The sequence below is a fragment of the Elgaria multicarinata genome, chromosome 1, assembly GCF_023053635.1.
Source record: "Elgaria multicarinata webbii isolate HBS135686 ecotype San Diego chromosome 1, rElgMul1.1.pri, whole genome shotgun sequence".
NCBI lineage: Eukaryota > Metazoa > Chordata > Lepidosauria > Squamata > Anguidae > Elgaria > Elgaria multicarinata.
The window spans coordinates 196882404-196907913 of record NC_086171.1 but is presented as its reverse complement, the minus strand read 5'-3'; the positions used below and the strand labels follow the sequence as shown (position 1 = coordinate 196907913).

The 25510-nt window shown below is 43.8% G+C and overlaps 1 protein-coding gene across 1 annotated transcript in view; it reads left to right on the top strand.

The window, feature by feature from the left end:
• SALL4 (spalt like transcription factor 4) overlaps nt 1-16619 on the top strand; it is a 35678-nt gene extending 19059 nt beyond the window's left edge. The window contains exons 2-4 of the mRNA XM_063120478.1: nt 2546-5077; nt 11856-12157; nt 16185-16619. Of these exons, the coding sequence (XP_062976548.1) occupies nt 2546-5077; nt 11856-12157; nt 16185-16619 (3269 nt within the window). The remainder of the gene's footprint in view (nt 1-2545; nt 5078-11855; nt 12158-16184) is intronic.
• The last annotated feature ends 8891 nt before the right edge of the window (nt 16620-25510 follow it).

The window sequence follows — 25510 nt, the reverse complement described above, 5'->3', positions numbered from 1 at the left end:
ACAGGTTTCTGTGAGATTATTTTTCTCCTTCCTTCCAATAAAGTACAGTAGAAAAGTTGTCCAAATATGAATGATTAACCTATTAAACTGGAGATAGGTCACCTCGCAAAATTCCATAATTCTCTATGATGTGTTTCTAATACTATAACCAAATCAGTATTTTTTGATATAATTCTAAAACTAATCTGAAAAGTTGCTATTCTAAAAATGAAACCTTCATCTGGTTGTAATATTAAGATTATACCAGCAAGAATGAGTCTTTGGTAACTCTGAGTTGTGTAAAATATAGTGAGGAAGAGTACACATTTTTGGCCGGGTAGTGGGGAGTCACATGATTAAATCGAGTCTTTCTGAGTAGTGATTTAAATCATGATTTAAATCAAATCCACCCTGCCAGCCTCCCCCAAACTGTTGCCCTGCTTTGTTTTGGACTTCAATTTCCATCAGCCCCAGCCAGCATGGCCAACAGTCAAGGAAGTTGGGAGTCGTAGTCCAAAATACCTGGAGGGCAACAAGTTGGAGAAAGCTAATTTAGACTGTTCTGAGGTCCTTGGAGGAGGGGCAGGATAAAAAATAATAATGGATCAATAAAGTAAAGAAGTGTGGGCCGTTTCTGTTAAATTTGTGTATCATACATGCCATTAGAATTCTGGACTTTGCAACAAAATGTTGCAGTGTGTTCTGGTCAGGATTCCCACCACTCTATTCCATTCCCCCTCCTTTAGTTTTCCATTTTCCACAACAGTTGGTCGGCATTCCAGGCCACTGTGCATCTTTAGTCGTCACTGGGCTGTTTTAGGGTCCTTTTTTCCTTTAGGTTGCCTATTCTCCCCCCCCCTCCCCCAAATAAAGGTTCTTTTGTACCTCTGCAAGTCTTGGGATTTCCCTCAGGCCTGCTGACGCTTTCCTCTTGTGTGTGCGTGGTGCTGTTTTGTCTACATAAGCAACAACACTTACATAAGCTGAACATCTGAAACGTACAGGGGATAATGTAAAGGTTGGCGTTCATATCTATATCATGGTGGGCGGAGGGAGGGAGGGCAAAGGGACAGTTCTGATGCCTATAAATTGAGTAAGGGCAGGGGAGAAATTGCCTCACTCCTATCCCCACTGACAACACTTAAGATATAATCAAACCTTTATTTCTAAAATTCTAGTTCTTCTGTCAGATCTTCATACTTTACAAATTAGCCCCATACATAAAGGCCTACTGATGATTTAACTTTTAATGTGGTACAGCCATTGCAAGAATGCTACCCAGATGTTCTCTGCACATTAATTGATTGTGCATTGGAGAGAGGTGATGCGTTATCACAGGCCAAGCCCTGCGCCAGGTTATACGTGCTACTTATAAGATCTTTAAAAAGGCCCACACGTACAACCTCACAAAGGGTGTCTGATGAGATTAAGGTGTCCCACACACCAGCAATTTCATGTGGCAGTCTTTTCCCCATGTTCTTTTTTAAAAAATATATCCCCATGTTCTTTTTAAAAAAATTATACTTATTTTTTTATTGTAAAATTTCAACAAAACATATAGAGGAAAAATATAGTTACATAGATTTGAATATATCAATTTCAATACATGCATATGAAGTGTATGTGTGTGTGTAAAATATAGCTTTCCAAGAATTATACATAAACTTCAACGAAGGCAAACAAAATATACATATTAATATCTATTTGCATGTGGCATCTATATACCGCCTGTTCAAATGTTGAAAGCATTCTAAGGTCTTCAATCCATTGCATTATAGGAGGTGAGCATTTATCCTTTTAATGTTGTAATATCAGTCTTTTAGCAGTCAAAAGGGTGCGGAGAATCCATTTGTGCTGACAGTGTGTTAACTTCCAGGAAGCAGGTAGATACTTTAAGAGACATGCATATCAGTAAATATTAAAGAATGTTGCAATACAAAGTTTAGCCATACAATAACCTCCTTCCAAAAAGAGGAAACTATTGGGGGTTCCCAAAACATACGTTTAAAAGAAGCTGTGTTATACCTCCAGCAATGACTTAGGCAAAAGCTTATTGAAGAGACATTCCCCCATGTGGTAACATCTGGGGGGGCGGGGAATCTACACTACTGCTTTAAAGCGCTTTATAACAGTTTTGACAACTGTTGGGGCCCAGGACACACTGCATATACAGGTTTCAAAACGTTTTCAAAGTGCTTTAAAGCGCTTTAAAAGCAATAGTGTAGATCCCTCCAGGTATTTAACATACTAGGGAGCTTACAAATCCTTCAGCTTTCTCCTTGATGGTGTCAATACTTGCTATCATCACATATAGGGTGGCCATGTGTCCCCTTTCACAGAGCACAATCCTCTATTTGAAGCTTAACTGGAAAAACTAGCACCCAAATTGCCTCTCTATGTGGGCAAAATGAAAGGTAGTTTTGGATAAAAGGGTTTGAAAAACTGTTCATTTCCATTCTGCAAATGTCTTGATTTACCATCCACCTCTTCCAGCTGAGACTTCTGATTTTGTTTGTGTCGTTACTTTGCTCTGAGACTTTTTTCTCTCCTTCTGGATCCTTTCTAGGGAGTCCACGAGACATCCCAGGTGACAAAGGTGGCGAAATGAGTTCCAAAAGGTGCCGGACGGAGGAAACCAAAATCTGTCAGAAATGCTGTGCAGAGTTCTTCGACCTCTCCGAATTCCTTGAGCATAAGAAAAATTGCACTAAAATGCCGCCTGTCCTAATCATGAATGACGGCGAGGGGTCAATGCCCTTGGAAGGCTTCCCCGATAGCTGCTCGGGGGGGTTCCCAAGCAATCCGATGGATGGCGGAGTGGCCAAGGAGAGTCAGGCAAAGAGCTGCTCTGCTTCTGTGGACAAACGAGAAGAGAGTGCCGACGCCGAGGCAGTGGGAGGGATGTATCTAAAAACGGAGCCCCCTGTTGCGCCCGCAACTCATGGCTTAAGCTATCTCCCCAAACCCAAAGTACCAAACACTAACGTGACTTTGCAGACCATCCGTGGCACTAAAGTGGCTGTCAACCAGTGTACCTCGGAGGCCCTCTCTCCACCGACCGCTACCCACAGCGCCATTCCGATGATCCTTGAGCAGCTTGTGTGCCTGCAGCAGCAGCAGCTCCAACAGATCCAGCTGACGGAGCAAATCCGCATCCAAATTGCCATGATGGCCCCCCAACTCCTACACCCTTCAATAGCTGCTGCTGCCGCTGCCGCCACAGACCCCCTCAAAGCGTTGGGTGCTCACATGTCCCAACAACTGTCAGCTGCTGTGGCTTTAATCGGACAGAAAGCTGGGAGCCAAAGCCTATCACTGGAATCCTTGAAGCCAGGCAAGCTACCTCATTCGAATGTTGGCCTTCCGGCTGCGGTCTCCGTGGCTGGTGGGCATATGCCTGTCATCTCCATAAAGCCCGACGCAAGCCGAGGCCTGCCGAACTCCATGTCGCGCTTCCCGAGCCCTTTGCTACCTCAGCCGTCCAGCTCGGTCATCTTCCAAAACCCGCTTTCCGCCGTCTCCCAGGCGGTCGACCCCTCGAAGAAAGGGAAAGGGAAGCTGCCCAACGTGAACGTGTCCGAAAACAAACCGGCCCTGGAAGAGTCCTTCTTCAAACACAAGTGCAAGTTCTGCGGCAAGGTCTTCGGCAACGACAGCGCTCTGCAAATCCATCTCCGCTCCCATACTGGTGAAAGGCCCTACAAGTGCAACATTTGTGGCAATCGCTTTACGACCAAAGGCAACCTCAAGGTGCATTTCCAGCGACATAAAGACAAATATCCCCACATCAAAATGAATCCTTACCCCGTACCCGAACACCTAGACAATGTGCCCACAAGCAGCGGCATACCCTATGGGATGTCTGTTCCACTGGACGAATCAAACCTTATTGTGGATACCAAGCCTATCTTGACCGCACTGCCTACCTCTATAGGTGCCGGCTTACCTCAGCCCCCTTCCGGCCTAGCAAGCAGCAAGGATTCTTTCGCTAGTGCGCTTCTGGGCGACGTGCAGCCCAGGCCTTCCCCAGAAAGTGAAGGGGGTTCTTCATCAGGTGCGGCTAGTCACGAATCGGGAATTGAGCAGAACAGGGGTTCCCCACAAGCCAGCTGCAGCGTGAGTGCTTTTCACGTCGGCCGAGGGGGGGAGCAAGGCTCTGAAACCACAAAGCTCCAGCAGTTGGTGGAGAACATCGACAAATCCACGGCTGACCCCAACAAGTGCCTGATCTGTCACAGAGTCCTCAGCTGCCAAAGCTCCCTCAAAATGCATTACCGCACTCATACGGGCGAGAGGCCGTTCAAGTGCAAGATCTGTGGCAGGGCCTTCTCTACCAAAGGCAATCTTAAGACCCATTACGGAGTGCACCGTGGCAACACCCCGTTAAAGATGCAGCATTCCTGCCCCATCTGCCAGAAGAAGTTTACAAATGCGGTGGTGCTGCAGCAGCATATCCGTATGCATATGGGTGGACAGATCCCCAATACCCCAGTGCCAGAAAATACCCATGACAATTCTGATGCGGAGACTACTGTGCCTGAGAAAAATGGAGATCCGTGTTGCCCGGAGGGTAATGTAGAAGGTATGGAGCTGGAAGGAGACCTGGAGTTGCTGGATGGCCCAAGCCAGTCTTCTAAACCACCCGGCCCTTCCAATACTCAAGCTGACCCTTCGACCTCTGTATTTTCCAGTATTTCAGTGCTAGAAAACCAGATGAAAATGGTAAATTCAGCTTTGACCTTACAGCGGCAAAGCAGCCTGAAGTCCAGTGATAATGGCTCAGCAGAGAGTGACGGTATGACCAACGACTCTTCCTCGGTGACAGGTGATCCAGACTATCAAAATGGTAGCCGTAGCCCCATTGCCTCTGAATCGGCTTTCTTCCCGGCATTGTCTCCAGCCAACAGTCAAGCAGAGAGCAACAGATCCAAGTCTCCAGGTTTTAACATCCAAGAAGATGGAGTGTTGGGAAGTAAGGCCGAGGGTCCTGAGATCCATCCTGTGGAAAGGGATAGTGCTTTGGATCTAACCTATGGCAATATTGGTCGGAAGGTTATCAAAGAAGAACCTGGGTTACATTTCCCAAATGGAGAGTACGGTAAGTCCCTTGAAAGAAAGAACGAAAAAGTCTTTAACTACATTTACTGTAGGTTCTAAGGGTAAAATCCAATGTACAACCTATGTAGAGTAGACCCATTGAAATGAATGGGCATACTCTAAATAGGACATGTTAGATTTTACCCTAATTTAAATCTATGGATGGATGTTTTGGGTTAAAAGCTTATTATTATTATTATTATTTATTTATTTATATAGCACCATCAATGTACATGGTGCTGTACAGAGTAAAACAGTAAATAGCAAGACCCTGCTGCATAGGCTTACATTCTAATAAAATCATAATAAAGCAATAAGTAGGGGAAGAGAATGCAAACAGGCACAGGGTAGGGTAAACAGGCACTGGGTAGGGTAAAACTAACAGTATGAAGTCAGAACAAAATCAAGTTTTAAAAGCTTTAGGAAAAAGAAAAGTTTTTAGCTGAGCTTTAAAAGCTGCGGTTGAAGTTGTAGTTCTCAAATGTTCTGGAAGAGCATTCCAGGCATAAGGGGCAGCAGAAGAAAATGGACGAAGCCGAGCAAGGGAAGTAGATACCCTTGGGCAGGCGAGAAACATGGCATCAGAGGAGCGAAGAGCACGAGCGGGGCAATAGTGTGAGATGAGAGAGGAGAGATAGGAAGGAGCTAGACAGTGAAAAGCTTTGTAGGTCAACAGGAGAAGTTTATATTGGATTCTGAAGTGAATTGGAAGCCAATGAAGAGATTTCAGCAGTGGAGTAACATGGTCAGAGCGGCGAGCCAAGAAGATGATCTTAGCAGCAGAGTGGTGAACAGAAACCAACGGACTGATGTGAGAAGAAGGAAGGCCAGTGAGAAGAAGGTTGCAGTAGTCCAACCGAGAAATAACCAATGCATGAACAAGAGTCTTGGCAGAAGAGACAGACAAAAATGATCAAATCCTGGCAATATTATACAGGAAAAAACGACAGGATTTAGCTACTGCCTCAATATGAGGAATAAAGGAGAGCGAGGAATCAAATATAAAGCCAAGACCACGAGCTTCCTTGACTGGAGTAAGTGTAACATCATTGACAGTAAGAGAGAATGAGAGATGAGGAGAAGGTTTAGGAGGAAAAACAAGCAATTCAGTCTTTGCCATATTAAGTTTCAAACGACGATGAAGCAACCAAGCTGAGATATCTGAGAGACATGCCGAGACACGATCGTGAACATCAGGAGAAAGATCCGGAGAAGAAAGATATAATTGTGTATCATCGGCATACAGATGATATTGGAGGCCATGAGATTGAATAAGATTACCCAAGGGCAACATGTATAAAGAAAACAACAGCGGACCAAGCCCCGAGCCTTGCGGAACCCCTACAGAAAGGGGAAAAGAGGAAGACGAGCTGCCATTAGCCAACACGCTGAAAGAGCGACCCGCTAGGTAGGAGGCAAACCAGTTATAGACAGAGCCACAAAATCCAAGGTCATGAAGGGAATCTAAAAGAAGATCATGATCAACCGTGTCAAAGGCTGCAGTTAGATCAAGGAGAATAAGAACAGAATAAAGGCCTTTAGACTTGGCAGTAAGAAGATCATTGGTAATCTTAGTAAGGGCTGTTTCAGTGGAATGCAAAGGACGGAATCCAGATTGAAAAGGATCCAGAGAAGAGTTACTAGAAAGAAAATCAAGACAACGAGAGTAGACCGCACGCTCCAGGATCTTTGAAACAAACGGCAACAAAGAGACAGGTCGGTAGTTAGACAGAGATAGCCTATCAAGAGTAGGTTTCTTGAGAATAGGAGAGACTGTAGCATGTTTAAAAGCAGAAGGAAATGAACCAGAGGACAGAGAAGCTTGTTGCCTCTGCCAGGCCAGTCAGTCTCTGAGGGCCAAATTGAAAGTTCTGCTAACCCTGCATGGTGTAGTTATGTGTGATAGTTTGTCTTATTATTGTGCAAGCGCAATTCAGATCATGATGCTCCAGGAGGGGTGTGTGTATTAAAACTCCCCCACCCCTGTTTTTCCCTGAAATTGTACCCCTCCTCCCAAAGGAGGACGCTTAAAAGAAGAAAAGCTTCCATTGGCTCTAATGGAAACTTTCCCCCTTATTTTTAACCAGTCATTGGGGCCCCCCCAATTTTCACTAGAGAGAAATTAAGCCTCTCTCCAGAGTGCCATGATCCTGATCCAAATTGGGGTCATGGATGCTCAAACAAGAGTAGAGAAAACAGTCACGTATAGCTACACTGCACGTTATGAGCAAGAATATTTAGTTTAGGCCTTTGACCCAGGGTTCAGGGCTTTGGGCCACTGGGCCAAATGCAGACTGCTAGGCTTCTCAGTCCAGACCTCTGGACTCTTCCCAGGCCATAGGAGCATAGGAAGCTGCCTTATCCGGAATCAGACCATTGGTCCATTTTGCCCAGTATTGTCAACACTGACTGGCGGCAACGGCTCACCAGGGTTTCAGGCAGGAGTTTTTCTTGTCCTACCTGCAGATGCTGGGGATCGAACCTGGCACCTTCTGCCCGCAAGGTAGGTGCTCTACCACTGAGCCACAGCCCCTGCCATGCCCTCTCGTCATCCCCACTACAGGTTATGTATTCCATCCTGCTGTGACTTCCAGCTGCAAAGTTGATGGAGGGAACCTCACACACACTGAGGAAGTAGAATGGCTGTATGCAGATATGTTCTCTCATTTCCTCCCGCAACATAGCCTACTGAGCAAAGGCCAGAGTCATATTTGTAACTCTACCCACTCTTAGCTCTGACCACAGCCACATTTGGAATATGTACCCCAAAAGGTTTTGACTGAGCCATTGTGAGCCTTGAAAGCAAAAATGTTTTCCATCCCTGTGCATTCTGTGGAATCCAAGCCCTGCATTGCATCAGGAGCCTGATTTAAAAAATCCCTTGTTTATGCAGCCTTCGGTGGGCAACAATACGTACAATGTTTGGATGCAATTCCACATTTAGGAAGATTATAAGAACTGCCTAGTGTCCTGTTTCCAACAGTGGTCAGCCTGATGCATTGTGGAACATACGAGTTGTGTCAGTCCCTTCCATCTGGTACTCAGGGGTCACTGACTCTGAAAAATGGAATTTACATATTCTATCAGGCTTAATAGATGTGGATTATTCATCCAGCCATCTGATTCTTAAAGCCATCTAAGCTACTGACTGCTAAGCTGTTGACTGGCACCACATTTTTTATGGTGGAGAATTCTATAAGTTTCTGTTTCTTTTGGCTCCCTTGAACCTGTTGCAAGCACACCGAAGTTCTCTTCCCACATCAGAGGGAAGGGAAGGGAAAAGGCCAGAGGTCTCTAGTGGCTGATAGGCTGCACCATGTGATTGACAGGCTGTGTCCAGCCCACGGGGCGAGTACCTTGTCTGCCCTGCTGTAGGCAGCATCTGCACAATGAGACTTGACTTTTACAGAAAAAGTCACAGACTCTCAGCACAATCTACCTTCTAACAACCCTCTGAGGAAGGCCTTTGACTAAAGTACAGGCTGAAACACGTTGGGCTTTGTGAAAATAAATTATTTGCATCCTGAGAACCTGTTTCTCCTTTTTTTTCTGACCTGGCTTGGATGAACTCCTCTTTTTGTTTTTCTCTGAAAAGTAGAACCCATGGCCACCCTGCCTTTAAATAATTTTAAAACATTTTGCTAATCTCCAGAGTTGCAAAGAGATGTTCATAAGCACAGGAAGTGGCTAGCACCCAGTGCTGTCTGAGTGCTAGAGACGTTGCACAGGCATAAACAAACGCTTGCGCATTGTAACGCGCATGGGGAAAAGTGGTGTTTCGATGCCGAAGTTTGGGCAACCTTGCAAGACTTGGAATAGTCCAAGAATTAAAAGTGAGGTGTCCACTCAGATTACACTAGAGTAAAAATGAAGAAAAGATGTAGCTCCTAGATACAGATTTGAAGTCCTGTCTGTTTCTTTGAAAGTGTCCACGAACACTTAGGCCACAATGAATTTGTTAGTCTTTAAGGTGACACAAGACTATTGTTTTTGCTGCAACAGACTGACATGGATAGCCCTCTAGGATTTAAAGTAATGTCTCTTTGGCTCTGAGGATCATATTATGCATTTGCACTTTCTTTACATTTGTCGTGAGGTTATGAGTGCATGGATCACCAAGGCTAGCCTGTCCCTAACTAGGAATGGATGTAGTTGGCACACCAACCAAAGTTGATATTGGGCGCTTTGGGTCAGTGAGGTCACCTGGCCTCCAGTGACAAAGATGGATCCAGGAGCATCCCCAAACTAAGTACCTGCTCTCTCACAGGGAGTGCAACCCCATCCAGAACAGGCAAACAGCCCAATTCCTGGACCTGGGAACCACCAACCCACAGTGTCACTATCTTATTGGGATTCAGCTTCAGTTTATTGGCCCTCTTCCAAGCCATAACTGCATCCAGGCACTGGTTCAGAATGTGCATGGCCTCTCCCAATTCAGATGCCACTAATAGAGCTGAGTGTCATCAGTATACTGGTGACACCATGCCCCAAATCTCCTGACGACTGCTCCCAACAGCTTCATGTACATATGAAATAAATAAAATTACAGAAGTCCATCCAATACCTGCCAACACGATAAGTGCCAGACCGTGAGATTACTACTGCCAAATCATGCCAGTGAAACCGCATATGGAAAAATGTCAAAATCGATGTTGCTGTAATATCTTCATTAGGCCAACCAAAATAGCACAAAAATAGTTGTGCAAGCTTTCAAGATCACCAGATCTCTTCTCCAGGCAAGATGCCAAACAAACAAAAGGTAGAGTGGCGGAAATAGAGGGGAAAGTAGTAGATTTGTACAACTAAGTAGAATTTACCCCCCTTAACTTTTGGTTGACGTGGTAATGGTATTACAACAACATGGATTTTGGGATTGTTCTTATGGTCAATGTGGTTACCTTTGCTTTGTTGTGTCCTTGGTGGTTGCTTTCATTTGTTATTCAGATTTCTCCTTGAGACAGTTCCAGTCCATTACCTCCTTACACTGGTGGTGGCTGGAGTCTGTGCCACACTAGTAATGTAGGGATGTCACCCTCCTCCCCTCTTCTAGGAAGTACACATATATAACGACCATGGTAGTAACTAGGGATGTGCTCCGCTTCTCTTCGGTTCAGAGAAGCAGGAGCGAGGCGGCCTAATTCGCCTCCGGAAAAGGCGGAGGCGAAGAGAGTCAGGGGGGCTGTGGATCGAGGCGAAGAGGATCGCCTCAATCCGGAGCTTCGCCTGCAGGTAAGTGGGAGGGAGGGGGACTAATGGCGGCGGTGGTAGCACCAGGTAAGGTAGCAAGGAGGAGGGACACTTACCTTCCTCCGTCGCGGACTTCAATTGAGGCCCCGGTTGAAGCCGGAAGTGAAGGCCGAGGCCTCTTCCGGCTTCAACCGGGGCCTCAATTGAAGCCCGCGATGGAGGAAGGTAAGGGGGCAGGGGCCGGGGGCCTGGCTTACCTGGTTCTGGCGCCGGCGCCATCCATGCGGCGCCGGCGCCAGGTAAGGGAGCAGGGAGGAGGGACGCTTACCTTCCTCCGTCGCGGGCTTCAATTGAGGCCCCGGTTGAAGCCGGAAGTGAAGGCCGAGGCCTCTTCCGGCTTCATCCGGGGCCTCAATTGAAGCCCACGATGGAGGAAGGTAAAGGGGCGGGGTGGGTGGGTGGCTTATCTTGGGCCACCGCTGCCGTCCATATAGTGACGTCGGCAAAGCTGGATCTCGCTCCGCAGAGCGGAGCGGGAGACGGGCGGAGCGGCGCGAAGAGGATTGGGCCCGATCCAGATTTTCCGGATCGGGCCACGAAGAGGATTGGGGGGTCCGTGCACACCCCTAGTAGTAACCCTCCTGTGTTGCTGGTGCAGCACAGCAGCGGGCCACAGAGAAGCAGCTTTGTGGAGGCAACGTGCTGCAAAAGCAATGTCCACCTTGTCCTGAATGTCTTGACAGAACTGATGTAGAACTACTTCTATTTAGTTTGAGTCTTTAAGGGTTGGGTGTTAGGCAAAACTTATGAAAGCTGTTTGAATGTGTACTGTATATGTTTTCTGTTGCTTATATGATACCGGAGGTCTATAAAAGTTTATGTTTACTTTTCATAAAGGAAGTGATAAGCTGGCTATTTAAAAGACAGTTTTTGCTTTCTGTGGTGTACGTATGGTAAAACAAATGCTGGAAACAGTACAAAAAGCTATTTGGCCCAGAGGTGCCAATGGAATGAGTGTCTGCACGACCAGCACTTTCAAATTACCTTCAGCTCTCTCACCTATCTCTAGCCTAAGCATATCATCTTACGATTTGTTTGTATCCGCCCACCTGGTTTTTATTTTGAAAGATGGTAAAGCTGGGTTTATGCATCCTCAAAAACACTTCATTAGATGTGTAACCAGGACCGGCGTCAAGAGTAGGTACGGTCGAGCACCTGCCAAGGGGGCACAACCCAGTAAGGGGTCCACAGACAAGAGCTCCCCTTCTCCACCATTGCAACCTGCTGGTTCATCTGCCTCTCGCTCTGGGCCAAACCACAGTGGTGGTAAGAATGAGGAACAGTAGACGCCATGGCCTTTCTGGCTCACTGGGTCTCTGGCTGTCAAGCAAGCAAGTGGCAGTGATGGTGAGAAAGAGGATGAGGAGCAGTAGCTGGTGACAAGAGGGGTTAGAGAGGAGACTCACTAAGGGAGGGGGCCCATTGATTGTGTTTTTCCGAAGGGCCCTCCAGAACCTAGAGCCGCCACGGCATGTTAACATTGGTGTGAACAGCTTACCAATGCGACGTGCGTCCCTTTTATTCTTCTTCAGGCCGAAGCAGTGTCCACGCAGCTTTTGTCCGAGCACCGCCGGCTCTGATCAAAATGGAAATTCCTAGCGATCGCCCCATCAATGCCAGCCATTTTGTCGGCCCCCCTGCGTTGTCGCCTGGCGTGCCTCCTCTTCTGGTGCCGCCCCCTCGCCGTACCGCCAAACAGCATATCTGCACCACGTGTGGCAAGAACTTCTCGTCGGCAAGCGCGCTTCAGATTCACGAGCGGACTCACACGGGCGAAAAGCCGTTTGCGTGCACCATCTGTGGGAGAGCTTTCACCACAAAAGGCAACCTCAAGGTGAGCAACTGGGAGGCCATGGCCCAAAATATTTCCAGTGGCGATTGCTGTGGGCAGGCCTTCCTAAGATCAGCACTTTGATTGTGGCCAATTAGGAACCGAAGGCAGGAAGTTGTGTTGGCTCAGTTGGGCACAATCTCCCTGCCCATCAGAATCTATTGAGGGCAAAGCAGCTACCTATGTGCATGTTTTCTAGCGTTCTCACTCTCAAACACGTCTTGGCGGAAAGCGCGCAATTCTCAAATGCACGGCAGACTTTTTTGCACACTCAACTCCCTGCTCCAAAATTGGCCTCCATTCTAGGTGATTGTGATGAAGCTACATTTTAGACTCTGAAGTTAATGGTCTTAATGAAGTCCTCCCTTTAGGTGGCTACGTATATTGCTTTAGATGTGAAGCACACAGTGAACATTTTTGTTCTCTTTCTTGCACATGCATGCACCCCTCCCCACCCCCACACCACCATTCCATGCTTTACAACAGCTTCTACATTTCTGATGTAAGAGCAACCCCTTTCTCAATCCCCCAAAAAACCAACCCTGATAAAAACAAGAAATACTGTGGGTATGTGTAGTTTTAAACTCATTTAAATCATATCACCCGTGTGACTCCAGGAATAATGTGGAGTTTTTTCTGCTACCCTGATGCTAAACATATTTACTTAGGAATAAGTAAAAGGGGATAATATATATTTGAAAAGTAAAATGAACAAAGTAAGCACCTGTAATTATGTAGAGTACCTCGGACAATAAAATGTTTTTAAAAATGTGAAGGAAGGGTGTTTTAGTGACCAGTGTCTCATGCCCATGGCAGCCCAGCTGCTGATGTCACCACTCTGTGGGTGGTCATTTGCCCCTTCTCCTGGACTTTGGCCCCACAGTCCAGCCCTAGCTGTACCACAGTTGATCTACTTTTCTTTGGGTTCCTTAGCTGTATTTTATACTTACTGTTGTTCCCTGCCTCGATCCAAACAGAGAGGTGGGTAAGAAATATTATTATTGTTGTTGTTGTTGTTGTTGTTATTGGATGGCTGTCCTCTCTCTTCCTCCTGCCCCCCTCCTGACTGCTTGGATTATTGGGAACAAGTTGCTGATGAAAGAATTCTGTATTTGGAACATGCTTTGTGTGTGGCAAAATCTAGTGTTAAGTCCCAGTTAGAGTAGACCCATTGAAATGAATGGGAGTTCATTAATGAAAGTAATTAATTCATTAATTATTACTTTATTAATTACTTTATTGATTTAATTGATAGATTAAATGAATGGGATTTCATTAATGAAATTTATTAATTTATTAATTAATAATTTATTACCTAATTACTTAATTAATATAATTAATAAATTAAATGAACAGGAGTTCATTAATGAAATGTATTAATTATTAATTACTTCATTATTACTTTTATTAATTACTTTAATTAATCGATTAAATTAATGGGAGTACATTAATGAAATGAAATTATTAATTATTACTTTATATTATTACTTTATATTTATATTTATATAAATTTATATATTATATTTATATTTATATTTATATTATTACTTTATACTTTATATTATTACTTTATATTATTACTTTATATTATTAATTATTACTTTGGAAAGGAATGGGACTTCATGATTAACTTCATTTCAATGGGTCTACTCTAAGTAGGATTTATGTTGGATTATACCCAACATGGGCTAATTGCCATTGTGCCATGGAATTCAGTAGCAATTCACCAAAAATGAAGAATGGAGGCTTAGGCTACACATCCAGGAAAATGGGGTGCTTGTATGCTCCCCGGTGTTAAATCCACACCAAACAAACCACTTCAGGGCAGAAGGTTCTGGACTACTGTGTTCCTGGGTATGCTGGTTCATCCCGTTTGGCTTTCATTCAAATCTGTGATCTCCCACCTGCCATTTAAAGTGATACAAGTTCATTTACTGCCTCAGAATTCTGTCAAATCGTTCAACTGCATGTGTAGACCAGGCCTGAAAGTTAGCTGAATTGAATATTCACAGATATGTCAAACCTTGTGAAATTTCTAATTTCATCTTGTGGATTTTTAGTGTGAGATTTTACCTCCTTTACTATGAACTCTCATAAGCTGCCAAATAGTCAACACTAGCGCCTGTTTGGGGAGGGGGGAGAATGGAACAATACTAAGCTGGGTAATGAGTTTTTTTAGGCCTCCTTGAATGTATGGCAAACTACTTGAGGGTGAACTGGAAGTGTTAGCAGTGGTGGCAACAGCAGGCATGTTAGACATGTACACCAGTAGATGCTGGTGGCGCCAATGTTAGTGGGCAGTGAATTTGCTCTGGGTTTCAGTCAGAACTGGTCAGAACTCTAAAGGAGCTCTCCAAGATGCTGAGTTTGTACCACAATAGCTCCTTCAGCGTTCTGACTGAAACCCAGAGCGGATTCACTGCCCCATTGACATCAGAGCCACATGTCTCCACTGGTGTACACACTACTGAGGGTTCATGCTTGATATGACTGCTACTCTGTGGTGGTGTGGACATGGGGTGGCAGTAGTGAAGATTGAAGAACAAATGTATCTCTTTTAACACATTTCTCCTGGTGGAGGGGGGTGGGGGAGACAGAGAGACCATATGCACTTCCCCACTGTCCTGACATTCACATTTTCCTCAAGATGACTACAAAAGAGCACCATGAAGTGTTTCCTGTGATTGGGGGTAGCACAATCACATTCCAACCACGTGGCTTGTCTACGCACACACACAACTCTTACATGAGCATGAGTCCCTTTTGCAGTCATGTCACTGAGCATGTGGACGTAGGGGGAGTAGAGTCAACTGGAGCAATCCCTCTCTTTTTTGTGTGCCCCTCCCCTACTAGGTGTTTATGGAGGGACGTGTTCAAGGGGATTGTGTTTATGTTCAAAACCTGGCTTAGGTGAGCTCCCCATGGCCTACAAGGTTCAAATACATCACTGGCCCACAGAAGGATGACATTGGTGTAGATCGGCCTTCTCCAACCTGATGCTCTCCAGCTGTGTTGGACTACATGGCTGGCTGGGGGACGCTGGGAGTTTTAGAACACCACTGCTGCTGGGGGAAGGCAGCTACAGAACTTGCTGGGAAAACACTGCATGCAGAACGTACCACATTCATCCCTTTTTCTTGTTGTACCTGTGTTGTCGCCACCCTTCCCTTTAACCTCTCACATTTGATGCCATTCTCCACACACACACACACGTCTGAAGGAGCTAGGGCAGGGCATATGGGGTTCTTACATTTCTTCCCCACAGCAAACAGCTGCGAGATGGAGCTTTGCCCAAAACTTGACCATGGGGAGTTCTGTGGCTGAGCAGGGACTGGAACCCGAATCTTCCTACTCAAATTTTAAATGCTTTGACTATGGTTTTCTTTTGCTTCTGCTCTCCCACCCTCACCCTGTGTTGTAAGATCAGGATACATGGAAAGAGCCAGTATGGTGTAGCCATTACAGTATTGGACTGGGAGTTGGGAGATCTGGGTTCTAGTCCCCGTTCTGCCATGGAAGCTCCGTGGGTGACTTTGGGCCAGTCACAGACACTCAGCCCAACCTACCTCACAGGGACGAAATGGAGAGGAAGAGGATTATGTACGCCACCTTGGGTTTCTTGGGAGGAAAAAAAGGCAGGATATAAATGCAATAGATGCCCTCCCACTGGAGGCCTGACTGTCGCCGGCAGTGGCTTAATTTCATCGCCAGCTTAAGACATGGCTTTTTAACAAAGACTTTGATGGCTCAATCCACCAGCCTGCACACTGTCTTGTTTTAATCAGATTTTACAGTTTTAAAATTTCATATTGGTTTTAACATATTGTTTAATCTATTTTAGAACTGTATATTTATTGTTCTATTTAATGTTTGATTTTATCTGTACGCCCTGAGATCCTTGTGATATAGGGCAGGATATAAATGTTTTAATAAACAATAAATGAAATAAATAATAGATAAATAAATAAATAAAGACAATTCTGACGTCCTTTCCTCTCCTTCCTTCTCCCCAATGCTGCTTTTCTGTAAGGTCCACGTTGGAACTCACATGTGGAACAATTCGGCCCGACGTGGAAGGAGACTATCCATTGATAACCCCATGGCCCTGCTCAGCAGTGACCCAAAGAAGGTGTCGGAGATGTTTCCTAAGGATGTCGTGCCTCCGTCGGTCAACCTCGACACAGCCGCGTGGAACCAGTATGCTGCTGTGCTCAGTAATGGCTTGGCCATGAAAACCAACGAGATCTCCGTGATCCAGAGCGGAGGCATCCCTTCCCTCCCAACCACCATCGGGGGAGGTCCAGCAATCAATGTAGCAATGAGTTCTGCCTCGGTCTCCAAGATGGATGGTTCCCAGTCTGCGATTGGGGTGGAGATGGAGAATCCCAGTAGCGCCGCTGCAGACAATGTGCCAAAATGCCAGTTCCCTCACTTTATGGAAGAGAACAAAATTGCTGTTAATTAAAAACAGGAAAACCTGAGAGGAGGCAGAATGGATTTTTTTTTAATAAAAAAAGGAATCGCTATAGAATCATATATATATATATATAAATATATAAATATATAAATATATATTTTTAAGAGATTACACCTCAAGTATCCTTATTTTCCTATTGATGTGCAAATGATTTGGTGGTTGTCTTTGTAAGAGTTGCTCAGAGTACAATCATGCCATTGTTCTTTCGCCAAACGAAAGTGAAGCCGATTTGGGATTCTTCTCTTGTCTATGGAAACATGCGGGTCTTGCAAAGTACTTCTTACCTGGGTGACTCCTTTAATGTATAAAACTGTAGGCGTTTTACAATGTGAAATTCCAAAGGTTAAAACATTTACCTCTTTTCTTTTTTCTTTTTTGGGTGGGGAGGGGGGAGATGGTCGTTTATTTCGTTGCTTACGTAGAAACGGTTTGCAACTTTGAGCAGAGTAGGATCCAATTTATTGGTTATTAAGAGGGAGAAGGGGGCACGGCACTCCAGGAATTCATGACTGATAGTGGAAACCAATTATGCGGGTAAAGGTCCTAGAATGCCACCCTTTTTAGAGTAGAACCTATTTTTGTTTGTCTGTGGGGAATTTTGTTTTGATGTGGTTTTGAATGTAATATTGCTATAAAGCCTGTTGGGAGGCACGCAAATATGATTTATGCAGAAGAATGCCGCTTGAAAGACAAAATTACTTTTTGAAACCAGCGCTCTATGATAAAATCTTAAATACCCTGTATTGATGACTGCTGCTTATTTAAATTCTACGTGGACACGTGCACACAACCTATGGAACAGTGCCAAAATTCTGACTTTTCCGTACAGTGGAGGGCAGGGCTCATTCCTACCCTCACACTGAAATGGAGTGGCAGATTGAAAAAGATTCAACACCAGGAAGCAGGAACAAGTATGGGGTGAAAGTTTTGTATATACTGTTGAAAGGGAATCAAATCCTGAAGAGTTGAGTTGTCTTTTTTTTTTTTTTATGTTCTTCCAGGAATCTCAGGTGATTTGAAATGGTTCCCTTAGCAAGAGGAAATGTTTCCTCTGCTCACGCATTGTGGATCTTTGTAGGGTTTTCTTTCCTCTAGCAGAAAGGTCTGTCTAAATCTGTATTTAAAATGAAGTATGTGCTTTGATGGGTGGTGTGTTCTTTTGTGACTACATTTCCACTTTAGAAGGAAAAAAAAAAATCAGGGTGCAATACACCCAGACGTTTAGCTGCATGAACTTCCTGGTCAGGTGCAGCAGATCCGATTCATTTCGATGGAGCTTTCACAGGAGACATTTTCAGGGGCTCAAAGGTTCTTTTGGACTTTTTTTGTGCATTTCCATTTTCTTGGGTGGGGCTGTGGGAACCAAATCAAAACCCTGATGGCATTTGTATTGTATGAAGGTTACTGGGATAGTCTTCTGGATTCTAAGTTATCTACCTCATTATTATTATTGTTATTGTTGTTATTACTATTTTGTTCCTTTTGTAGTGCTAAGTGTCTATTTTTCTATAAAATAACCACTGTATTGAACTTGAGATCCAAGCAGAGGCTACTGTGCACTATTTGAACCAAAACATGATATACTGGTAGGAATATCTGAAGATGTTACGTTGTGTGTGTGTATGTGGGGTGAGTGGGTTTGTTTTGTGTTTGATCTCTCTTCCCCTCCACTCTCCTTGCATCCTCAGGATCTCCCTCTGTGCTGATGTAATGCTACGTTGGAAAACTTAGCTAAGCATCTGATATTAAAAGGACTTGAATAAAACTGTGGCTTTTTTTCTGACTTCAAAGTCCAGCTTTACTCATGTGGAAGGCTCATGAAACCCATGTGGATTTAATAATATTTTTTTTTAAAAAAACCTTACTTGTGTAATGTTGTTGCACCTAAACTACTTTTCTGTGTTTGTGTCCAATTGTGTTAATTTTGTTGTTGTTGCTAGGATCAGTTTTTGCCAAGTTGTGCCTTTCCTGCTGGACTTTGTAAAGTAAGAACACAACCTGTTTACACTGTAATATGGATCTTGTTACACAGAACATGCCAAAGGGGCATCCCAAGAATCACATCTTTCTGCATTGTGAATGTATGGACATTTTAAGCAAATTCTGTGTAGTTGTTTTGTTTTTGACTATCTACTGATGCATTTCTGTTGATATGAGAATAAATTTGGAATGACTTTTTTCACACTGGAGGCATTTAACCTTTATTTAACCTTTATTTTTGTTGCATTGCTATAACACTTCTAGTGTTCAGGGTGCATTATAACCAGCACTGTATGTATTCCATGCTAAAAAAAAGTCTGCACACAGGCTGTTTAATATTCCATAACTTATACAGATTGTCTAGATAGAGGGAATTTTCCATAATTCTGCAATAGATTTGAGTACTACCTTCAACGCATGGAAAAACATATTCAGCCACCTCTCCAGCTTCTTGAGATGTTGGCAGGCATGAAATCTGAAACTTTTGGGAAGTTGAATGTTTACCCACTATCATTCTATGTGTGTCTTTTTGGCTAGGATATAATTTACGTGACTGAGGTATGTGAGTGAGTGAGAATGATTCATTTCATTTCTGTACTACCCAATAGCCAAAATTCTCTGGGTGTTCCCAAAATTTAAAAATCAAAATACAACATAATAAAAGCATTTATTTGTTTATTTAGGACATTCCTAATCCGTCCAATAACTAAGGTTCTCTAGGCAGATCACAAACAGTTAAAAAAAACTGAATGCCATAGAACTGCTGCAGTACAAATATTTGTACAGTACAAATATTTAAAAGAAGAAAATGCAATATAATGCAAAACAAACCGCACAGGCATAGATAAAACAGCCATAACAACCCAGCACTAGGTCTCTAAAACATCTGGGACAAAAGAAAGGTCTTTTCCTGGCATGAAAAAAATAGTGTAGGTGCCAGGTGAACCTATTTGGAGAGTTCTTTCCATAAGTGGGGGGCCATTACTGAGAAGGCCCTCTCTCTTGTAGCTACCTGCCTAGCTAATTAATGCACATACATAGATTTGTATGAAATGCATAAAATCTCCTCTCCAAAAAAAGTGACTACTGGACATTGTTGAAACATGTTTGAAAGAATTACCTGTATTCTACCAGGCAATCCTTTATTAAAGAGAAATTGCAGTGTCCAATAGACACAAAACAAATGTTTCTCCGGAATAAGACAGCCTAAGATCTACTTATTAGACATTTTGTGGGGGGTGACCACAACAGTTCCTAAAATTCCTAAATGTGCCCATGGGTCCAAAAAGGTTGGGGACCCTTGCATTAAACAATAGCTGCTCCATAATTCTACTCAAGGGGAGGGGTTGGCAGACAAAAGTGGGCAATGATCCCTCTCCCCTAAACCTAAATATATTCCTTAGTCTCCTCTCTGGGTTCCAAGTAGGTTAGGTTGAAAGATGAGTTGGCCAAGGCTGTACAGTAGGGGTGTATGCTGCTTTGGCTCCAAATCTGAGCTGAAGGACAGCCAATTCGCCCTGCGTTGTCCCAAATCCAAATTGAGCTGAAGTGGTCCGAAATGCTTCAGGCTGCCTTGCCCTGATTCAGGCAATAGTGAGCCGCTGCCACTGCCCATCTGCAGGACTTACTTGATCCATCCGGCAACCACCGTCCTCAAAGATGTGGGCTCTGGAGTTTCTTAGGTCTAAGGTCACGGACTACAGCAGCCATAAAGGGTGCCCTGGAACCAACGGTGGCCAACACACTTTGGGTGTCCAGATCTTATTTTGGATCCATAACCAAAGTGGGTTGGCTCAGGTCCGAAGCACCACAATTCAAATTGGGATTGACTCAGAACCTCTGAATCGGCCTCTGAAGTGAATTGGTGTGTGTGTATCCCCATACACAGCCCTACCTCACAGTGCAATTCAGATTTGAATGAGGCTTTGAATCTAGGGCCATAGCTAGACCTAAGGTTTATCCCTGGATCGTCCAGGGGTCAAACCTGTTCATCTAGGTGACACACAGGGGATCCAGTGCTCAGGGAGGGGCGAACCCTGGATGATCCCAGGATAAACTTTTGGTCTAGCTGTGGCCAAGGTCTTCCTAGTCCAAGTCAAACATTAGCAGCCTACACTTCTTTATTCAAAAGTAAAGCAGAGCAGACTCTACCATTGGGCCGTGAGGCACCCATGTGGGGTGATGAATGGGGGGGGGGGAGGGAGTGATGATGGGGTGTTGATGGAGAGAATTGTGTGTGCCACTGTGCTTGCATCTCTCCCAGGGGTGGGGAACTTTGGGCCCGTGGGTGAAATCAGGCCCTCCAGGGGTGCCCAGATAGCCACGTCTCCTTCCTCTGGCCACACCCCTCTTTCCTCCAACCACCAATCATTGGGGTGGTTTCTTGGCTTTTTTTGCAGTTTTTTCGCCATTCTAAAATGTTGAAGGGACTCTCTTAAGGCTCAGTGAAATAACAATAAAAGCTTTAAGTTACAACATGATGGTATTTTTGTGTTTTGACCCTGTGCCTTCGCCTTCAGCCCTGCTGACCACTAAAACATGGGCCCAGGGCGCCTCTCCAAAATGGAATTGCCCTTTGGGCTGTAAGAGGTTCCTTTCCGCCTGCTATATCATCTAAGGCAGTGGTCAACTGGTCCAGACCCGAGACCCACCTCAGTCTCCCAACCTGCAACATGGGACACACTTTCACAATTGCCCAACATGGCAGCAACAGCTTTGCCATGACCCATCTGGATTTTGCAAGACTCATTTGAGGGTCACAACCCACTGGTTGAAGACCACTGCTCTAAGTTAGCTTGCTGGTGGAAGATGCGGTGCCATTCATTGCCCATGTTGAAATTAGATCCAACTGCCAATTTAAGTGGAACCTGGGGGGGGGGAATCTTACATTTCGCTTCAGGCAGCAAAAAGGCCTAGGGATGGCCCAGAGTAAGTACCACTGTTAATTGGGAGTTACTCTCTGGTAGAAAATGCATAGGATTGCAGACAGGCTTGACCCTTGGCATGTAAACTTCAGCTGTTGGGCGCTATAGAAATGCAATAAAATAAATAAATCTAAAATGGATGTAGGCAGGAGTTGGGGGGAGGTGAAGGAACCCTTTTCCAGACAGTCTTCTAGCTCCATCCCTTCTTTTAGCTATACCCATTTAGGACAATTCCTCCTCTGTCTCATGTGCTCCAATTTTCCTGGAACAATCTTTCTCATTTCTCATTTCTTGGGTTACTTGAATCTGGTATAACACAGTCCGTATTTTGTACCTATGTTTGACTGTTCAGGAATGCCTTGTTTAAATGGTTAACAGTGTCATTGTTCAGGGTTCAGCTCTTTTCCCAGGGTTTCTAGAAGGTAGATCTCTGAGGAAAGGATGGATGCATCTTGACTTTAATGTGCATGCATACAAATCACATGAGCACTAAAGCACCACGCCATGCACAGCGAGCCATTTCACATGATTTATTTTATTTTATTATTTATTAAAATATTTGTATCCTGTCCTATCTCATTAAGATCTCAGGGCAACATACATAAGTTGTTTTATTTTATTTATTACATTTCTATATTGCCCAGTAGCGAAAGCTCTCTGGTTTGAAGTCAAAACCATAAAATAATGTAGAAACAAGCCCATTTAAACAACCGCAGAACAAAACCAAAGTAAAACCAACAGCTTCAGATCAAAAGAGCTCAAATATAGGTTTTTTTTTTCCAAAATGGAAGGATTAAAAAGCCTGGGAAAATAAAATGTGGCACTGACAAGATTATAGTGTAAGTGCCAGGCGAGCCTTTCTGGGGAGGATATTCCACACGGATGCTACCGCTGAAAAGTCCTCTCCTTAGTTCCCCTTCATCTCAAACCTCATTTGGTTAGGGTTTTTTTTTAGGTATATACCACCAACAGAAAGATAAAATGTTGCTATACTTTATTCAAACCTAAGGGGAAAAAAGTTATGGCATTACTGTGTGTAACTGACCATATCCTCATGTTTACCATTATGAACCTATCCTCCCCAAAGTCTTCTAGTCTTGCTATGAATTTTCCAAAGTCCATATAACACAATGATATATCATTACCAGGACACAAAAACGCCTTTCCGCAAAGGCCTGTAGCAGTGTGACCGTGTGGTTCCCCACCCACCCCTCCTGTAGTTTCTGTTAGCAAGTGTTGATGGATTTATGAAGGGCTTTATTTAATGTATGTTTAAAGGATATCCGCTATCACCCACTTGTCTAAAAGGAGGGGGTGGGGGGAAATTAAAGCCATCCCACCAGATCAGAGATACAGGTGCTAACAGCTTATTACAGTCTGGTAGTGATTAACTGGCCAATTAATTGCAATAGCCTTGTCAAAGCTCAGACATAGAGAAAAGATAAATGCATTGTGCGTAGATTTAGGGCACGCATAATATTCCAGGACTGCTAATAATTCCAGTGTTGGCATCCAAGATCTGACTGTATTTCAGTTGCAGAAGCGCATCTACTTTGTTACGTATTGTGAGCGCAGGTGTTCAGTGCCTTTGCGTTCATTAAACCATGGGCACAGTCTGGCCTTATTTATTTATTTATTTATTTATTTCATTTTTATACCGCCCAATTGCCGAAGCTCTCTGGGCGGTTCACAAAAATTAAAACCACAGTAAAACACCCAACAGGTTAAAACACAATTACGAAATACAGTATAAAAAGCGCAACCAGGATAAAACCACACAGCAAAGTTGATATAAGATTAAATACAGAGTTAAAACAGTAAAATTTAAATTTAAGTTAAAATTAAGTGTTAAGCCTTGCATCTGTTTGGAGCCTTTCTTTTATTTCCTCTAATAGGCGGAGTGCATTTATTATGGAGATGAAACTGGGACAAAGCTCACTCCTCATCACCCTTGGAAATGACTAGGAAGTGAGTGCAGTTCATGAAGCAGTTCCTGTAGGAGTGAACGCCTGATTAGGAACTTTTGAAGGGTGGCCACGTACGAATTGTCAAAAACGAGGAATTGCATCACCAAAAAAAGAAGACAAAAGAGGACAGTGATTTGCAAAACTGAGAAATAATTATTATAATTTAAAGAGAATAATTATTATAATTTAAAGAGAAATACAGTCTATCTCACCATAGTGTGGAAGACTTGTGTCCCGGGATAGATCTACACAACTGCTTTATAGCAGGATTGAAGTTCACTGATAACTCTTGGGGCACATTATACATTCCATATACCACTTTCATAGCATTAGTTCCTGTTTTTTACTCCACATTATCCAAAATACTCTAACAAATGTCATTGTGTTTCCTACAAGGTATAAATGGGAAAGAAGGATATAGTGTTACTACGATGGGGTCATAATCATAGAATCATAGAATAGCAGAGTTGGAAGGGGCCTACAAGGCCATCGAGTCCAACCCCCTGCTCAATGCAGGAATCTACCCTAAAGCATCCCTGACAGATGCTTGTCCAGCTGCCTCTTGAAGGCCTCTAGTGTGGGAGAGCCCACAACCTCCTTATACCTTGTGATTTGACACAAGGTGTAGATCTGGCCCAGGTAACCTGTATGCCTGGTTCTTCCGTCTGCTGTTCAGGTGCTGAGGGTTGATGGGCAGCAGTTCTTATGTTCTTTATCTTTAAACCAGAATTGGACTGGGCAACCCATCAACTACATGACCGTCCTCCAGCAGCCATTAAAACAGAGAATTGTCTTCTGTAAAAGAGGATACATGGCTACCCTAGCTTTTTGCCAAGCAATAACTGAAGCATGGAGTGTGCATAACTGCTTAGGAAGCGGTCATCAGTACCCACATGCAACCAAATTGGGGGCGGGGGGGGAGAGAATGAGAGTAGAGGTGTGAAGATAGCAGAATGGATTGTACCATGTAATTACAGGTGTGGTAAGAATTTTGGGCTGCAAGACTTAATTTATATGGGTTCTGGTCCCTGAATTTCCTTTCAAGCTTAATAACACAAAGGCCCTTTCTACACCTAAGGATTATCCCAGGAAAATAGAGGGATCATCCCTGCCTGCTCCCGGGATCCCCTGGGTGTCATTTGCATGCACAGGGATTTTTATTTTATTTATTTATTTATTACATTTCTATACCGCCCAATAGCCGGCGCTCTCTGGGCGGTTCACAAAAATTAAAAACATTCAAAGTATAAAACAACAGTATAAAACCATAATATAAAACACAATATAAAAGCTCAACCTGATAAAAACAGCAGCAATGCAAAATTACGAATTTAAAACACCAAGTTAAAATTCATTTATAGACTGTTAAAATGCTGGGATCCCAGGATGATCCCGGAGAAAAAGGGAGGTGTAGAAATGGCCAAATTGGTCCATATATATATATATATATATATATATATAAAATACCGAATTAGAGAATAGCTAATCTATGCAATGATGAAACAAGCAATACGTATTACTGCATATAATGCAATTAGGATGACCAGAAACATAATAAAAATTGTGGCTAGCATATTCTTTAGTAAAATTAAAGTTCTATTCGTCTAATCAACAAAGCAGTCGTCATCAAGATCTTAACGCTACCTATCTGACAAGCATGGTTTACAGAGCTTCGGTAATCACGTTTGGCAGGTTCCTGTTCTCCCAGGAGCTCTCTGGGCAATCAGACCCAACACTTATTCTTATAACTTTTATGTGGATGACCTCATCCTAAATGTCAGACCTGGCCATACCACTGCTCCTATTTCTCTCAATGTTGCCAGGATTGCCACTGACACCAGTAACACTTAGATGAAGACATTCCTGCTAAGCTAAACAACTTTCTGGTTCCAGTGCTTGCCCGACGCACTTGTGGCAACCTTGCTCCGTTTCCAAGAATGTTTCTTATTTCCAAGAATGTTCCCTTATTCACAGTTATCTCACTACACACACAGAACTAAATGCATCT